General features: G+C 37.1%; 1 protein-coding gene across 1 annotated transcript in view; it reads right to left on the bottom strand.

Moving 5' to 3' along the window:
* The window catches only part of Maoa (monoamine oxidase A), a 73,975-nt gene that overhangs the window by 41,484 nt on the left and 13,606 nt on the right, over window positions 1-18,885 (bottom strand). The window contains exons 2-3 of the mRNA XM_048796392.1: window positions 15,593-15,687; window positions 8,327-8,464 (exon numbers count right to left, since the gene is read on the bottom strand). Of these exons, the coding sequence (XP_048652349.1) occupies window positions 8,327-8,464; window positions 15,593-15,687 (233 nt within the window). The remainder of the gene's footprint in view (window positions 1-8,326; window positions 8,465-15,592; window positions 15,688-18,885) is intronic.

Raw genomic sequence — 18,885 nt, 5'->3', positions numbered from 1 at the left:
AGGATGGGAAAGGCAGCGGAGCACAACAGACACTAGTATGGCAATATGTAAATCAATGGATGTGTAACTGATGTGATTCTGCAATCTGTGTATGGGGTGAAGGTGGGAGTTCATAACCCACTTGAATCAAAGTGTGGAATATGATATGTCAAGAAATTTGTAATGTTTTGAACAACCCACAATAAAAAATTAAAAAAAAAATAAAATAAAATCTAAATATTGGGTGAATTTGTTGATATTCAGGACTATTCCAGTGGTGGGTGTTCAAATAATCATGTGGATTAACAACTGTATCCATGCTCTTCTTTTACCACCTGTGACAGGTCAGCAAATGTGAGCCAGAGAGATTTCCTCCCATTGTCTCTGAAACTGATGTTTTTCAGAAACATTTATCTCTTGGATATGGCTGTAGAAATGAGACCACTAGGTACCTTGGCAAACACACAACATTAAATATCAGCTTGCAGTTCACCAGGTATCATTTCAGTCTGAAAAATTACAGGAGTGCAATGGGAATGAAAGGAAATGGATGAGTTCAGTAATCATTCCCTTTGTTTGAAAAACTTGACATAACATTTTAGTCTTCTATGAAATGAAAAAAACTCACTTCTTTAGCCTTCAGGATCAAACTGTCCATAACAATCAATGGTAATTAACATTCAATGTTTCTGTGACTTCATTGAGAATTTTCTTCTGATTGCATGAAACCCAAACACAAAGCAAAAAAATAAAATGAAAACAGTACCAGGCTGCTTGAATATCAAATATTACTATAATGATTGTCACATTACTATAATGATTGTCTCTTTTCAGTTTTAAGTTCTGGGTTTGCGGAGGTTCGTGATTGACTAAGCTTTCACCTCTGCCTTTCTCTCTCATTTCTGTTAGGACCTTGAGGCAAACAATCATTCTTACAAATTTCTCTCATCTCTAAAGTAGGAATAACTGTCACTTACTAAAACTATGAGACCCATTGGTCTTCAAAAGATATTTATTCTTTGAATTCAACTCAGAAGTGAAAAACCTTTGAGTCCACACCTGAGACAGAGAGCTACATGGCAGCCATCAGTCCTATTGGGTGTAAGGATGTGCAACAACAAAAAAGATTTTCTGTCTGGGTAAATGTGGGCTCATGGAACAACTGAGCTTTCCTTCTTCAGGAAGTGCTCATAATGGAACAGATATGAAATTCCTAGGACGTTGGAGGGTTTTTAAGGTTTTACCTTTTAGAAGGTAACTGCAATTGTTTGAAATTCAGGATCCATGATTGAGCTTTGTGGGTGGGGCAGTGCATATGTGCTGTGGGGAAGGGATAAAGGTTGCAGAGGTGGAATTAGGAATGAAAATGCAAAAAGGGATAGGGAAGGAGGAGATTTTAATTTCCAATGGGTAACCTACATTCTAACCTGAGAGGTCAGAATCTCTAGGAGTTAGGTTTTATCATGGAGATGAGAACAATTTCTCCTGGGGAAACTGTTTACTTATAAATTTCATTCCATTTATAAAGTTCTTTTGGGCATTTACCTAAAAGAGGAGGTGACTGCAAAATACTGCAGACTGAGTATGAGAGAAATTCTTTGTATCTGATCTACACCATTTTCTGTTAGAGGAGGTCAGGCCAAGGCAGGAGGGTGACTCTAGGACCAGTTCTCAATGAATGGTTAGACAAAATATCTATAGTGAATTAGCCCCTATTAAAATGAATGTAAGAGTTGGGTTCTGTGGTGCATGCCTCTAATCCCAGGTGATCAGGAGGCTGAGGCAGGAGCATCACAAGTTAAAGGCCAACTGGGCAATGTTAGCAAGACCCTGTGTCTCAAAATTTCAAAAATAAAAATAAAAAGGGCTGGGGATGTAGATCAGTTTTAGAGTGCCCCTGGAATAATTCAGTACTGAACAAAAAAAAGAGAAAAAAAGGGAAGGAAGTTAGGCATGGTGGTACATGCCTATAATCCCAATTATTTGAGAGGCTGAGACAGGAGGATCCCAAGTTTGAGGACAGCCTCAGCTACAACAAAATCCATCTAAAAAAATTAAATAAATGGAAGAAAAAATAAAAGGGTTCTGTGGGGGCTAGGATGTAGCCCAGTGGTAGAGTACTTGCCTAACATATGCAAGGCCCTGAGTTCTATACCCAGCACTGAAAAAAAAAAGTTCTGTGGATAAATGGCAGTGATGATAGTTGTACAACAATATGAATGCATTTAATGCTACTAAACTATACACCTAAAATGATGAAGATGGTAAGTTTAATGTATTGTATTTTGCCTCATTTTTATTTTATTTTATTGATTCTTTTTAGTTATATATGACAGTAGAATCCATTTTGATATAAGTATACAAACATAGGATATGTCTTATTCTAATTTAAACCCCAGTACCTCTCTTTCCTCTTCCATTTTCCCACTCCCTCCCCCTCTATGGATCTTTCTGCCATTTACCCACAGTTATTTTTTAATTAATTTCTTGTGGGAAAAAATGAATGGAAGAAAAAATATCTAACGATTAACCTTGTTTCACTATATTGGGCTATTGCTTCTGCTGAGTAGAAACTTCATATTCTAGAAACCAAATAGATTTATCCCTTAAAAGTATAGCCATTTCCTCTCATTTCTTTGCTGTGCTGGAGAACAAACCCAGGGCCTCATGCATGCTAGTCCAGAGCTCTACCATTGAGCTACCTCCAGCCCTAGTGTAAGTTTATAAGAGCAATTCTCATTAAGATCTCTGGTTAACACACAAGCAGCAAATTAGGTATTTTCTAAAGGGGGTGGTGGAGATTACCAAACACTATTTTTAATAAGCTACCTCCATATATCATTTTTCCACATTTTATTGGTACATTATAGTTGTGCATATTGATGGGATTTGTTGTTACATATTCATACATGCACACAATGTAAAAATATAATTTAGTCCATATCATTCCCCAACACTCCCCCACCTCCTCCCCACTTCCCACCCCTTGGTCCCTTTCCTCTACTGATCTCCCTTTGATTTTTAGGAGACCCACCCCCCTCTTTGTTTTCCTTTTTCCTCTCTAGCTTCCCCATATGAGAGAAAACACATGACCCTTAGCCTTCTGAGTTTAATTTATTTCACTGAACATGATGGTCTCTAGTTCCATCCTGCAAATACTATAATTTCATTTTTTTATAATTAATAAAACTCCATTGTGTATATATACCACATTTTCTTTATCCATATATATTTATATTTGATTTGATAGATAAAACTGAAAATATATAAATGTTTATAGCTTCTCTTTTTAAAAACTTACTTATAATTGGGAAATTCAAATGACATAAAACATCTATATGTAGGGCTGGGGTTGGGGCTCAGCAGTAGAGTGCTCGCCTAGCATGTGCAAGGCCCTGGGTTCAATCCTCAGTACCACATAAAAATGAATAAAATAGAGGTATTGCGTCCAACTACAACTAAAAATAAATATTTTTAAAAAATCTCTATGTAAAGTGCAGATGGAAGGCATTATTAGTATGTATCATGAATTTAAGTATTTGAACGTAGTGATAGGACAAGCAATATCCCTATAAGGGCTTAACATATTCAGCTTCTTAAATTTCTTTCCAAAAGGTGCTGAAAGTGAAAAATATAACTTCATTTGGAGACAAAACAAATACCTTCCATGAGTTAATATAGAAAAGGTGCTAAAAGAAACTTAAAATTAAATGTCCCTTATTCAAAGGAAACAGTCTTAAGAAAGAGGTCCAAAACACAAGTATATAATAAGCATTAAAACAAATTAACACAAAACACAACTTTCTACACAACTTACTTGTTAAAACTAAGTTCATCTCTTAGCAACCAAGAAAATTTATTTAGTATTCCAGGACACACATTGTCTGAAGAGCTTTTGACTTTAGTCATAGGCATAGAAACCAGAAGTAAATGGCTGCAGGCAGAATAGAACCAATACTAGGAAAAATTGCTTGCTGAGCTATTATTATCAGGAAAGCCTTTGTTGTTTTAAATACATCTTTATCATGCCACTCAAAAACAAATGTGTGGTACATGTTTAGAGTCTCTAGTTTTATTTAGAGAGGATGGGAAAAGCAGGGAGAAAGCAAGAATGCAGAAATATGTCAATTTTTCCTGCAAATAAGCTCTGGCAAAAATGCCTTGCTCCATCTCTGGCTGGCTTCTCCCATTCCACACCATTCACTCTACCTGCAATTGTGATCTAGAGAAATCCAAAGAAAGCAAAAAAAGAAACTGGGCATTTCCTCTTTCTTTTATAAGACCTTGCCTGCAAAATTTAATATAAGGTCACCCCAACTTAACAAAACTCGCTAATAGATGTGTAACCGATGTGATTCTGCAATCTGTATTTGGGGTAAAATTGGGAGTTCATAACCAACTTGAATCTAATGTATGAAATATGATATGTCAAGAGCTTTGTAATGTTTTGAACAATCAATAAAAAAAAAACTCGCTAATAAACAAACTTAATGAGGGAGCATCTTATTTACTGATGCAAGTAATGAATCGATCCAATAGGCATTCAGGGATAGCTGCTTCTCTTACTATCCAAAAGAAAAGAAATGAAAGAAAATGTGTTAAATATATTTAACTGATGCCATTTAAAATCCACCTTTTGGGTTAAAGACAACACAATTAATTTATATTAACTTCACTGGTAGATATAATCTTTCAAATAAAGCCATATGCAATTTATAACATTCATAAAACCTGTTCACTATAGTAATTTCTTTGTTATTTATAGAAAAGAATACACTGTATTAGATTACAGAAGCCAGGGTTGTCACAAGGCTTATAGAGTATCATAAGACAATTTGTATTACTAACCCAATATCCTATCATGCTAGAAAATCCATTTCTCCCCTAGAAGTGGAGAGAACTGATAGTTGTGATGTTTTACAGTTTTAAATAAGTGGAGTTATTAACAATCTTATCTACAATATTGAACTAAATATCTTGCCTTCATACCTTTTCTGTGATACGGGGCTCAGTAAAGAAGAACCATCCTTATCATTACTATGGGAACAAGGCTGACTTTGAGGAATTGACTACTGCAGTGTAGATTTAAACAAGATATTTGCTGTCTAAAGTGCAGCTGAAGCACAAGTCTTAGTGCCAAACCTATCAGATTCTGCATGTTCAATAATTGTGACCTAATATTACCTAATATTACACATTACTATGTTAATGTCCATGGCCATGCAATGGCAACAATCCAAAGGTTATCAATTACATTCTTTTAAAAATAATTACATTCTTGAAAGCATCTTCAGGCTACCAAATCCAAAGCCACAACAAGATTCCTTTTTCTAGTATGTTATATATGTGACAGCCATACTTGTGTTTTTGTGAAATAAAAATATGGTAGGAGTTGAGTAGCTCCCACCTCTAGAAAGGTGAAGCTGTGCTTTTTCTTAGAAGTAGGACTATAAAGGATGGCATAGACTTAAATTTAGAGAAGGACTCAACAGCAGCAACAAAGAAAGCGACCATAGATACTATCCTAACATCTCTCTTTCCTTAAATTAGGCATATGATATAGCAAACAGCATTTCTTTAAGATAGTTCATCCTCTAGTAAAGCTTGAAGCAAAGCCTCTCAAAATGTAAAATGATCAGACCTGGATTTCTTGAAACCAGGGTTCCCTATGAAGCCCAGAAAAATTGTAGTCATTGGAAAGCCTGATATTTAACTAATAACACTTAACTCACAGGTTCTGTCAGGAAGGTTGGACAGCATGCTATCATCTATTGATAACCTTCGACAGTCAAAATTCTGAAATAGTACTATCTCATTCTAATTCCACCTTGCCTCCAACAAGAATAATGAGGAGTTGAATAACCAAAGCTGGTTGTGGGAGCCATTTTAAAATCACACCTTACCATCATGTTTTAGAGTGGGTATAGCTGGGAGACTAGTAGGTACTTAGTTTGAGGACACACCTATAAATTTCCAGTTTTTCCCCAGTTTTCAAAATGTACATAAAGGAACATGAGACTGGAAGAAGAGTAAGGAAGTAAAAGAAGAGTGGTCTTTCAGTAACAGCATCTGCTCATCATATAAGTCAAGCTTCAGTGAAATTGGTGGTGAGATACCTTACAATAGATATGTGTTTGGTTAAACAAACATTGGAGGCCCACCCTGCTTCTGTTCAGAACCCTTAGTTTCAATTCTGAGACCATATATGCATTCAAGGATTAATAGAATACTACTAGGTTTTTAACCTTGACATCACTTTACCTCTTTGAACATCAGTTTTCTCATCTGTAAAATGAGGATAATTATGCAGCCCAGTGGGGTAGATGTAAGATTTTAATTAGTTCATGCATAAAAAGTACTTAGTTGTTTGTTTTATTTTATTCCAAGTAAAATAAAAAATCTCTCAATGCCTGAATCTTAGGGATAAATAGATAATAAGCGTGAATCTGCTTAGATGGCAAGTAATCATCACACTTATTTGCTTCCCAGTTGGAGTTGAGAGTGAATTTCCATGACTGTTTAATTTGTAGTTGATTGCAAAGGGTTAGGCTTCCCTCCTCACATTAAATGCAAGAATGTAAAAAAGCTCAATGACTATTATTCTTTTTAGCTGCTATCATTCTTTTTTGGGGGAGGGTACTAGGGATTGAACTCAGGGGCACTTGACTACTGAACCACATCCAGAGCTCCATTTTTGTATTTTATTTAGAGGCAGAGTCTCACTGAGTTGCTTAGGGCCTCACTTTTGCTGAGGCTTTGAACTCGCAATCCTCCCATCTCAGGCTCCCGAGCCACTGGAATGACAGGTGTGCACCACTGTACTTGGCGCTATTATTCTTTTTTTTTAGAGAGCGAGAGAGTGAGAGAGAGAGAGAGAGAGATAATTTTAACATTTATTTTTTAGTTTTCGGCAGACACAACATCTCTGTTTGTATGTGGTGCTGAGGATCGAACCCAGGCCGCACGCATGCCAGGCGAGCGCACTACCGCTTGAGCCACATCCCCAGCCCGCGCTATTATTCTTACTATTGTTATTTCTTACTAACTTAAGGAAACTCCACAGTAAGCAGGAAAGATAAAATGGGGAAGCAAAAGGTATTCTCCTTTCTGATGGTGCCCTAGTAAAGCCAACACTGTTAAGCACTTTGCATACATTTTTTATGCCTATTGAGGATTAAATCCAGGGCCTCATGCATGCTAGGCAAGTGTTCTACCACTGAGATATAGCCCAAACTGCCACTTTTTATTATTTTTTAATACTTTATTCCTCCCTTAATCTCTGCACCCACAACTTTTCTAAAAGCTACTGTTTTTTTTGTTGTTGTTGTTGTTTTGCATTTGTTGCCAGATTCTCCCATGCATTGCAAACAACATGACTATCATAGTTTGCCATGATTCCTAATTTCATGCTTGGGCATAATGATGCCCAAGTTTTGGTATGCATATACCACAAGTTTCCTTAATTCCCAGGACGCTCCCTAAGCGCTGTAGCCTCCAGACCCACAGTGACTGCCTGCAGTGGAGTCAGGGGGAGATGTGTCTGCTGATAAGTGATGTGGTTACTGGCATGGGAATCCTGCCATTAGAATGAGTAAATAACCCCTGCCCTTGTGCTGCAAATTCCAAGAAGTGAGCTGCAATGTCAGATGGGAAACTTAATTTCTCAAGGCATATTTCCAGACTCTAGTCATTCCATGTTTGCTTCAATGAGAAAGAATAACAGTGGCAACAGCTGCTGTTTCTTAGGTGGATATGAACAGCTCAAGTTTAAACAAACTCTTGTATAAACAGTAGGAAAATGCACTAGACTTCGGGAGCTAGACTTCCTGAGTCAGAGCCAAGTACAAAGGAAATGATCAAGTGCTCAAACAAACATCTAGCTAACACTTTGAACTGGAGGAAGAACCAGTTCAAAGACTAAAGAAGTAATCTCCAACTATTGAGTTCCTTGGGATCTTAGAGATGGCTCCTAAATGATTCAGGAGTTGACTGGGGCTGGGGTAGTGTGTGTGTGTGTGTGTGTGTGTGTGTGTGTGTGTGTGTGGTGTATGCATGTAACCATATCTGTTGCAAGCACCCCTAACCCCAGGGCTCTGCAAATATATTAGGAAGGGGAATGGAGGTACAACTTATGAGAGCCATAGTGGGCAACAGGGAAGAGGACCAAGGTGAGACGTGATTTCCCACAGTGCTTCCAGGAGTCCTTAGCAACTTTTTTAAATGAAAAAAGGAAAAGAGCCTAATTTTTATGATTGCTTTGATACAAATACCAACAAACATACAAACAAAATATTTTCTTAAATAAAATGCTCCCCCATTGGTCACCTGGATAAAAACTCAGACTTACCTTGACATACTGAACAAGACGCTCATTGATGTTCACCTTGTAAGTCTGTAGGCCCAGCTCCTTAGACAAACGTAAGATTCTGTTCTGGGTTGGTCCCACATAGGCTCCACCAACGTCTACCCAATTAACATGCTCATTCTGCAGAAAGAAAAAGTGGTCAGAAGGCTTTAGTTAAGACTTGGAAATAAGTCTTTATGTCTCATAAAAAATAACTCCATTTATTTTGCAAAATTAACTGTGCTTTACATCTCCCCTTATAAAGTACAACTGAGAATGGCAATCATTTTTCTTCCTCTCAAGAATTGGGGCATAACATTGTCTGACACTTCACTAAGCACCTTCATTTGCAGAGCTATTGGTGTGGCTGATCAGCAATATAACACATAAGGAATAAAGAACTCTGTAGTAAATCCTACCAGTCTAGACCTCTGCAACACATTCAAGTTATTATGTATGCTTTTCTCTGGAGTTATTGCTGGAGGAGCCACCCAGAGACTTATTAGAGCTAATTCCCTTATTTCTATCAGGAAAAAAAATCTTAAATCAGCTTACATTGATGAGCTCTTGATATTTGAAAACACTTCCAGAGAAGAATGCATCATGGGAAATGAATATTAAAAACCATAAAAATATTCATATATCTACTAAATTATTTATAAATATGCAAGCTCTCAAACTGAAATTGTTTTCCTTCCCCCTCCCTCCTAACTGCATTTCTCTACTTTCTTTTACTTATTAACATATTTCCCGATGATTTGATCAATGAATTAAATCTTGGTGAACTATAATTCCTCCATGTTTTTTTTTAAATATTTTTTAGAGATGGACACAATACCTTTATTTTATTTATTTATTTTTATGTTGTGCTAAGGATCAAACCCAGTGCCTCACACATGCAAGTAAGTGCTCTACCCCTGAGCCACAACCCCAGTCTTCTCCATGTTTTTGTAATAACCTCTTATGGCTCTATTCAATTTCTATTTTGTTGTTTATACCAGTTCTTATGTGTGAATGCTGCCTTTTTTTCTTGCTTACCTGATTACATTTTTATTGTGTAGCGCTCCATATACTTGAAAAACATGCAGAAATAATTTGAATCCTTGGAGATATCTTTCTCAGAGAGAATTTATGTTTGTTTCTACCCAGTGTCTGAGATACTAACCATAATAAAAAATAACTTTATTCCTCTTCAGTGCTGAAGTGATTTTTAAAAAGCTGGGATGACAGAATGATCAGATTTGGGAGCTTTATAAATTGAGTTTGAGGGGCTGGGGTTGCGGCTCAGTGGTAGAGCACTTGCCTGGCACATGTGAGGCACTGGGTTCAATTCTCAAGCACCATATAAAAATAAACAAAATAAAGATATTGTGTTCATGTATAAATAAAAAAAAATATTTAAAAATATTGAGTTTGGGACCCCTCATAGACCAAAGTCAGGCAGTCATCAAACTAAGCAAGTGATCAAGCTCACAGGAACTGATCAGGAAGTTCACATGGCTTAGGTAAAGTGTCTGGTAAGACAAGAGCAGCAAACATTAAGTCCAGCCTTGGAACTTCTTACATGTTTTCTATAAGGACTGGAATCAGTCCTCAAGGCAGGTTGGATGGGAAGGCAGCCCAGCTGGAGTGGGGATGGTAAGAGCAGAGAAGAGGGCAGGGTCTGCCCTTTTTTGGGGTACTTATCCTAGGCTACACAGTATCAGCTGTTAGGAACCCCAAAGAACCTTGAAATGAAGAGGTTATATACTCAAACATCTATGTGGGCCAGACAGGTGTAAGGTCCAATAATGAGTGGAGACAGTGACTAACTGGAAGGAACATGAACAGAGGGACAGTTGCTACTCAGCTCCATGTGGGAAATGTGATTCATTGTTGCCAGATCTTCTGGTTTTCCAGAGAAGTCAGAAATCTCTTCAGATGAAAGTTTCTGATCTTTAATGCTGTTAATTAATTTTTTAAAATCTTCAGAAACATCTATTGGCCCAACGAAAACATGTTTGTGGCTGATTTGGCCTGTGTGGGGAATCCTTTAGCTATTGCTGTTGTCTAGTACTTGAAAAGGCCAAGTGACTTGGGTGGACATTCCCTGTGAGTTTTTTGATGCCCATGAGGGTGACATTTATCTTCTATAGAAACAATTACTCAGAAATTACTTTGGATTTAAAACTCAATTTTTAAAATTTACTCAATTTTTCAAAGTTACAAACACTAAATCCTAGTTCTTTTCTAAGTTTTTAAGTTTAGCTTTCAAATCATATTTTATTTAATGTTTGATCAAAGGCAAATTCCTATAAACACTTAAATGGTACTTTAAGTTTTCATTTATTTGACCAAAACAAACATTCCCAAACACTTGAATATTTCTATCCCCAATAAATTGTTTATAAATAAGTAAAAAAAAAAAGCTGGGCTGAAATGCACATGTGGCCTAGTACTCTTGCAGTTCACCATTAGTCCTAAGATTAGCCCAACCCAAAGCAAGGAGTTGACCAAAACCTTCCCCATATACACACATACTTCGTTGGGCTCTGGAATTGACATTATATTATCCTAGCTTCAAAAAACTATCAAAAGAACTGCTCAGTCTCCCAGCAATATTTTCAGTAGCCAACAACTCTCCCTAATACCCAGGAAAAGGTAGGTCAATCCTTTTTGGATACTGGCCCCATAATTCTTCACTACATTCTTAGCTCTTTGGCTCTCTAATGCTCTGAAGATATATGAGTGTGTACACATGCACACATATGTGCGTGGTGAAATCTGTCTAGTCTCATTGTGCTTTGGTATAATTTACCCAATCTGTTATTTCCAGAAAAAGAGTACTGCTGGCAGAAGGAAGAGCCAGTGCGAAGATTGTAAGGCAAAAGCATACCTGGTATGTTTAAGAAATACCAAGAGGGCCAATGTAGCTAGAATAGAGTAAGCAAGGAAAAGAGAACTGGAGATAAGGTTAGAGAGTTTATTGGGAAACAGGCCAGGACATTGTATGCACACTGGTTTTTGCTCTAAGTGACAGGAGAGCCTTTGGAAGGTTTTGAGGAGAAAAATGCTAATGTCTGATTTAGATTTTAAAGACTTGCTGCTGCACTAAGAATTGATTATTGGGAGCAAGAGTGACAACAGGGAAATCAGTTAGAAGGCTACTGCAGTCATCTACCCTAAAGATGATGGTAGCTCCCGCAAGGAGGTAGCAATGAAAGTCTGGGGGGGAAGTATTGAATTCTCAATATGTTTTTAAAACAATGCCAAAATAATTTCCTGGAAAAATACAGTAGGTCTGGCAGTGTTAAGCATTACCCCAAGTATTTTCAGAGTTGCCATCTTATTTGGGGAAAGATGCTGGAATAACAGTCTCAGTGAGAAACATAAGAAGTTTCGTTTGGGATGGTTGAATTTGAGATGCCAATTCAATATCTAGGAGGATCTACAATTGTCTAACTTCCCTGTCAGATCTGTACAGTGTATTTTATTCAACATTTTTCTTATTTCAATAGGGGGAGTTATTCAGGGTTACCTTGCTGCCACAACAGCAGAAATAAAATGTTTTTTAATCTGTCCATCCTAATCCTTATGTTCTCTTTTACTAACCATGAGTACTGTCCTCCAAACTTCTCTAGACTCCAATTTCCATTTTAAGATTGGAGAACAAGTACTCCAGTAAATTTCTAGGATTTAACAAAGACAGCAAGAGGACCCTTGAGAGTTTTCAAATGTCTTTAGAACACTGACAATCTCTTTAAAGTGAATAATCCTAAGTGAAGTAGTAAAAAGAGTGAGGCATTTTACAGAATGCTTTTTACAAAGCAAAAACATTTGGGCTGGGGATGTGGCTCAAGCGGTAGCGCGCTCCCCTGGCATGTGTGCGGCCCGGGTTCGATCCTCAGCACCACATACAAACAAAGATGTTGTGTCCGCTGAAAAAACTAAAAAATAAATATTGAAATTCTCATTCTCATTCTCTCTCTCTCTCTCTCTCTCTCTCTCTCTCTCTCTCAAAAAAAAAGCAAAAACATTCTATATATGATACTCTGGATTCAGCATGAAGACACTAGAAATGAAATATGGTTTTCTGCTATGTTGCACCTTAGTCTTTAGGGTCCTTATTTAGATCTTATTACTCAGCCTTTAAGGAGGCCACTGAGATGCAACTGTATTAGCAATCAAAGACACCAACCTTTTGGTGGCCCTGCGGGCATTTCAACTTTATTAATTTGACTCTGAAAAATCATGGAGGGATCATATTTAAAAAAATTGGGATGTTCTGAACTAGTTGAAAATCCATCCAAATAGTTGTCAGGTGAAAATACCATCTTTGACATTTCAGTACTTAAAGATGTAAAGTAGTTTTTATGACATCTTCTGCCAAAATTATCCTAATTGATAATGCTACTAGAAACAATTTTAACAATATTTGATTCAGTTTCTTATTAAATACCATTTTGTCCTTTTTAAAAGCCTTCTGTTTCTTCCATATGAAATATTAATGCTAAGTGGTAACGTCAGGCATTTCTGAGATTCCTTTCTCATATACCTAAGAGGTACATGATATCATGAATATGCAGTAATAGTTCTGTCTGGTGCTGACATATATAAATGATGCAGCACGGCCAAGCAGCTTAGGCCAATAACATAGATTGGGATAAGCATGTTGTATTTCTCATTTCCCTTATGCAAAGAAACTTGTTCTTAACTGAAAATCTGCAACATGACTGATGCTCCTATTTAATAAGCAAGAGGTTTCAGAGATAAGAAAAGCAAGGATAAGGCACAACTTAATAACTACCTACAAAATGAAGGAATATTTTTCAGAAAAATGACAGAAGAATCATATCTACCAAGAACGTAAGACAGAATATGCAACCATTTTTTTTTACATTACCATACACTGTTTAGAATCTGAAGATGAAGGGAGCTTCCTGGAGGACATTCAGATTGTATCATACCACTCAGATGAGAAAACTGGGATGTGAAGTGCTAACAGGACTTACCCAAGACACCATGTCAGGCCAGTACAGTGGATAGAATCCCAGTTTCCTCACTCCCAGACCCATGGCAGACTGCATCCAAAGGAGTACTCAGAAATTCTCCAAATAAACTTAATCTGGATTAACATTAAATGAAAGCAAGCAAGTGTGTATATACCAGAGAGCCGTGCTTCTTGTAGTCTCTCCTAGTGAGCTTGTCAAAATGCAGATTCAGATTCAGCAGGTCTGGAACATGGCCTAAAATTCTGCATTTTTATCAAGTTCCCAGATGATTTCAAGGCTGCAGGTCCACAGACCCCACTTGGAAAAAGCAAGGCTGTGAAACACTATTAGAATTAATCAAGTAGGAAAAGGCCTCAGATATATCTTCACATATCTAGCAAATATCATATGAATGTGTGTGCATGTGCATATGTGTGTATGTTTGGGGTGTAGAGTCACTTCCAGTCCAGAAAAACTATAACCCTAGCCAAGACACTACATACTTGATGATCTCATCTATAGTTTCAAAATTATGACACTGTATTGAAGTTATTTGTTCATACTTGCTGTCTTCACTAGAATGTGAGATAACATACCCAAATGATAGAAAGGGCATGGCATGGTGTGACTGAAAGAGTTCAGAGTTCAAATGTCATCAGTTGGCAATTGCAATACTTTCTCTTGCCTGATTACACTCTGCAGTCTGGAAATGTTAGATATCAGTCTTTCTTACAGCTGAAGGGAGCCAGGTGACCTAACTCTGCCCAATGAAACTGAAGCAAATGTCTACCTGAGTCTTCCAGTAAAGATCACTCTCTTTCCTACCTTGAATGAGGAATTGATGCTTAGATGTCAGCATCTACCTTGTTACCAGAAGGCAATATAAATCAACATGCAAAGAATGACAGAGCAGAAGGACAGCAATAGATTAAAGCCTTGAAGATAAAGCTGAACCCCTATCCCAACTAGGACTATGTACCACCAGACTTCTGTGAAATTATTGAATATTTGCTTGGCTTAATTCACTGCTATTATCATTGCCTAGGCCATTCTATTATCTAACTGAAACATCTTCTAGTTAGATATATGCATTCTCTATTTCCAGTCAATTCAACAAGTCTGTACTTTTTCCCTTTTTGCCAACCCTCACTTAAATCTTTTTTTTTCTCACTTAAGTCTTTACAGTTCTTATTTATTTGTTCTAGCAAAGGGTCTCATTAATGACTTTCTAATTGCCAAATTCAAGGGCCTCTTTACTGCCTTCATTCTTTACCATCTGAGTCTGTTGAGCATCCCTTTCTCTTTCCTCCACTGACTGGCATAGCACTGCTCTAACCTCCTCTGCCTCTACAGCTTCTCTCTGGTTCCTTCTGTATCTGCCCACCCGCCCCCCTTTAACCTACAAGCTCACCAAACATCCATCTTTGGCCCTATTTCTTCCCACCCTGCATACCCCTCTGTGTACTTTCATCAGCTCCCACAGATTTAGTCACATGCAAACACACTAGTAGTAACTATTTTAGTAAATGATATAAGTGTACACTTTTCCAGAATGGTGTAAAAAGGACAGTGGTTTAGCAAGAACTGTGGTTCCTTCTCATATAATCCAGACCTGTCTTGAACAAAAAAGCCAAGGGAAAAGTTGCACAAAAATACATACATTTGCTCATGCTTACTGTGACCATCAGCTGAGTACTGCTGGATAAATAAACAAGGAACCTACAGTATGTGTGCATTTGGGGTGTATAGTTACTTCCAGTCCAGCAAAACCATAACCCTACTGAGATAATTCATACTTGATGATTTCAGTCTCTAGTTTTGAAATTATGGCACTATATTGAAATTATTTGTTCATACTTGTTGTCTTTACTAGAATGTGAGCAACTGGAGGTCAGAGGTTGTCATTGTTCAGTGAGTGCTTGTTGATGAGAATGACCCTTTACTTCATGAAGTAAATTAGAGCTATGGAGGACAAATGGCTTAAATGCATGAATTCTTAATATTTCTTCCAGTTCTGTGACTTCCAAAGGCTCCAATTCTATTTTTAGGGGGTTACCAGAGATCGAACTCAGGGGCATGCAACTACTGAGCCCCATCCCCAGCCCTATTTTGTATTTTATTTAGAGACAGGGTCTCACTGAGTTGCTTAGCACCTTGCTTTTGGTGAGGCTGGCTTTGAATTCACAATCCTCCTGCCTCAGCCTCCCAAACTGCTGGGATTACAGGCATGAGCCACCATGCCCAGATCACTTACAGTTTTGAGTGAGATAAATCATATGCAAGTATTAAAATCACTTACCCTCACAGTGTATGTTCTTCCTCCAACTCTGTCCCGAGCTTCTAAAACCAAAACATTAACTTCATGTTCAGATAAGAGTTTGGCAGCAGCCAATCCTAAAGGGAAAACAAAAGAGAACTATTAACATCTAAATGCTAGACATACAAGATTTAACCAGGTCTACCCATAAAATGAGTGCAGGGCATTGCACATACTCCATTGATTTTGATGTTTTTTCTAAGAAATTCTGTCCACACTGATTAACTGAATTTTATTACACAGTTGCTGAATTTTACTAAGTTATTTACTTTATTATCTAACATAAGGGATTCAAAAATCTCCTAATTCAATCATCTTGGTTTACAAAAATGTAATAATTTTGATAATATGTATCTTGTTTTCTGGTAAAAATCAAATTATGTTTAGGGAATTTTCTAAGTCCCATGTCCAGAAATTCTGAACATATAAACAGAAGTGTATACTTTCCTGAAGATTCTCCCTGGTTACCCCAGCTCTCAGTATATCTATGGCTTAACTTAAAATCCCATATGATTATCTCTTCTGGTTTATATCAGGATGACATTCTTCCTAGATCTAGTTTCCCTCACTAGATTCTAAGTTACCAAAAGACAGGAATCATGCTTCATACTTCATTAAATGGATTCAAACAAAGCTGAGAACAGGTTTTAATCTGTAAATAAAAGCTTTTAATAAAGATATAATATTTTTGAACTAACATAGTAACATCATAAATGTTGAGCACAATGTAGTAGATTAACATTATATTAAGAGAGCCTGATACCACAAGTTTGGTGGCACCCACCTGTAATCCCAGCTATCTGGAAGACTGAGGCAGGAGGATCACAAGTTTGAGACCAGCCTGGGCAAATAAGTGACACCCTGTGTCAAAATTTTTTAAAAAGAACTGGGGATGTAGCTCAATGGTAGAGTGTGTGCCTAGCATGCTAAGCCTCTGAGTTCAATCCTCAGTGCCATAACTAACATAAATAAGTAAATAAATAAATTATTAATTGATTGATTACTGATGTTGACCTTGATCTGATCACTTAGCTAAGGGACTGCTGCCAGGCCTCTGCCAAAAGTTACTCTTTCACTCCCATTTCCCTACTGTACTTTTTGGAAAGATGGTTATGCATACACTTTATCTAAGGCATGAGCAGTTATGTTCTACATCTTTACAGCTGTCATTAAGAAGGATTTTGGGCATGGAGATAAAAAAAATGCAGATGTAAAGAAGATGAGATTAAGTAAAAATATAGTCCTAAGTATGAGTAGGAATTTTTGGTATCATATCTGTATACATTCAATAAAAAATATTTCCTCATCCCATCCAATGAGAAGGGCTAGAAAAAATAACCTACCCAGTAGCAATGAGCATTCCAAACACCCAGCTTTTGATTTCTAAAATTTCACTTATCACTATGGTGACCTATTATATATCTGAGGCAGGAAATGTACAAGATGAGCCTTTAACATTAAATTATACTAGAAAGCAAGAACACTATCAGAGTACTAGAATTATGTCAAAAAGATTCAAGAGCCTGCCTGTATAAACTTCCACTGTCCAAAGATGGAACAATTTGAATATCAAATAAAAATAACTACAGCAACTTAAATCCATGAGTTTACAACAATACCAAACAAAAACTCTCATTGTCTACCTTTGGAGAATTATAAGAAACTAATAACATTTTGAAAAATTATATACAAAAGAATCTAGCATTTATTAGCAGGACCTGTAGTAGTTGTGCCCATGGAAGCATCTTATCTCCACAGTAGCCTGCAGATCCATGCTAAATGTCTTCCCTTGTTGCCTGTTACACCCATCCCTCCGAGTATTTTTGATTATTCCTGTATTCCAGATAAGAAAAACAAGTGGCTGATATGACCATAACCAAACTCAAAAAGCAAAGGATCTGATTCTTCATACCCTACACGGAGCCTTAATAAAACCTAATCTAGCATGTTAACTCCAAATGAGCTTGGTAAATGCCTTTCGGTGCCAGCAATAAACAGTCACTACTCAGAAGACTAACTCCTTTTTATACTTATTTTGTATATCATTATGCATTCCACCCTCTCCTTTTCACTATAAAATTCAAAGATCACCTGTAGAAAAAAATATCCCAACTGGATTAGTTTAGGGACTTTTGCCATAATCTTTCAAAATGTTTATTTAGGATATTTTGGTAAACAGAATCAAATTGTTGGGAAAGGCTCTTAAGTTTGAAGACAAGTCATCAAATAAAATGTGACTACTATAAAAATAGATTTTATAACCAATGTTTAATTTTTCACATTTATTATTAAACGAGAAAAAAATCCCACCTTGAATCTCATTTTGTTTCTAAGTAAGACAGATTGCTAAAGCAAAACTAAAAGCAATGTGTATTGTAGCTTTTCCTTTCTCTCATTTTTCTATCAATTAATGTCCACATAGAATACAGAGTAAGAAACCTACACCTCCTCAAGGTTAACCTGGGTGGGGGTGGGTAGAAGGCACCTGTTTTGCAGCATTTGGGATTCCATGGTATGTGTATGTGTGTGGATTTCAGACCATGAGTGTGGATTTCAGACCATATGTGTGATTTCACACTACAACATGATTGTCTATTAAATCAGCAAGTATTTATGACATTCACTATGTTGTAGGAGCCGAGGGGCCAACTTGGAAAGCAGTTCATAGTCAAAAGTGTGTCAAAAGCCTATAATTCTCCACCTGTGTTTTTGAGGGAAGAGGTCTAAGTGGACATATTAAAATCTATGGAGCCCTCTCTCAAATCATGGCAAACAGAGGTAATTAGGAGTAAAGGTCCCAGGACCCACAAGTGTCCTGTGGTTTTCTTTGAGTGTACAGAGCCCAGAGAAACCACAGTCATAAATGGATGAGAGAGAGAGAGAGAGAGAGAGAGAGAGAGAGAGAGAGACACTACATTTACAGTTTGTTAAAGTCTTATGGTGTGAATAAGGTGATCTGACTTACTTTTAAAAGCAAAAACTTGAAAACTATGGGTCATGGCATAGGCAAAACTTTAATCATATTGCACTATTATATTTTTATCTATTTATTTATCTTTGTGTTACTGAGGAATAAACCCAGGGGTGCTCTACCACAGTGCTACATCCTCAGTCCTTTTTATTTTGAGACAGGGTTTTGCTAAGTTGCAGAGGCTAGCCTCAAACTTGATGATCCTCCTGCTTCAGCCTCCTGAGTGGCTGGGATTATAGGCATGCACTACCATGCCTGGCTTGTTGCAGTATTTTAAATAGGGCTGATGAATTTAAAATGATAC

Source organism: Marmota marmota, unplaced genomic scaffold, assembly GCF_001458135.2.
Source record: "Marmota marmota marmota unplaced genomic scaffold, marMar, whole genome shotgun sequence".
NCBI classification, from domain to species: Eukaryota; Metazoa; Chordata; class Mammalia; order Rodentia; family Sciuridae; genus Marmota; species Marmota marmota.
The sequence above is the reverse complement of the archived record's forward strand: the minus strand, read 5'-3'. Positions and strand labels throughout refer to the sequence as shown.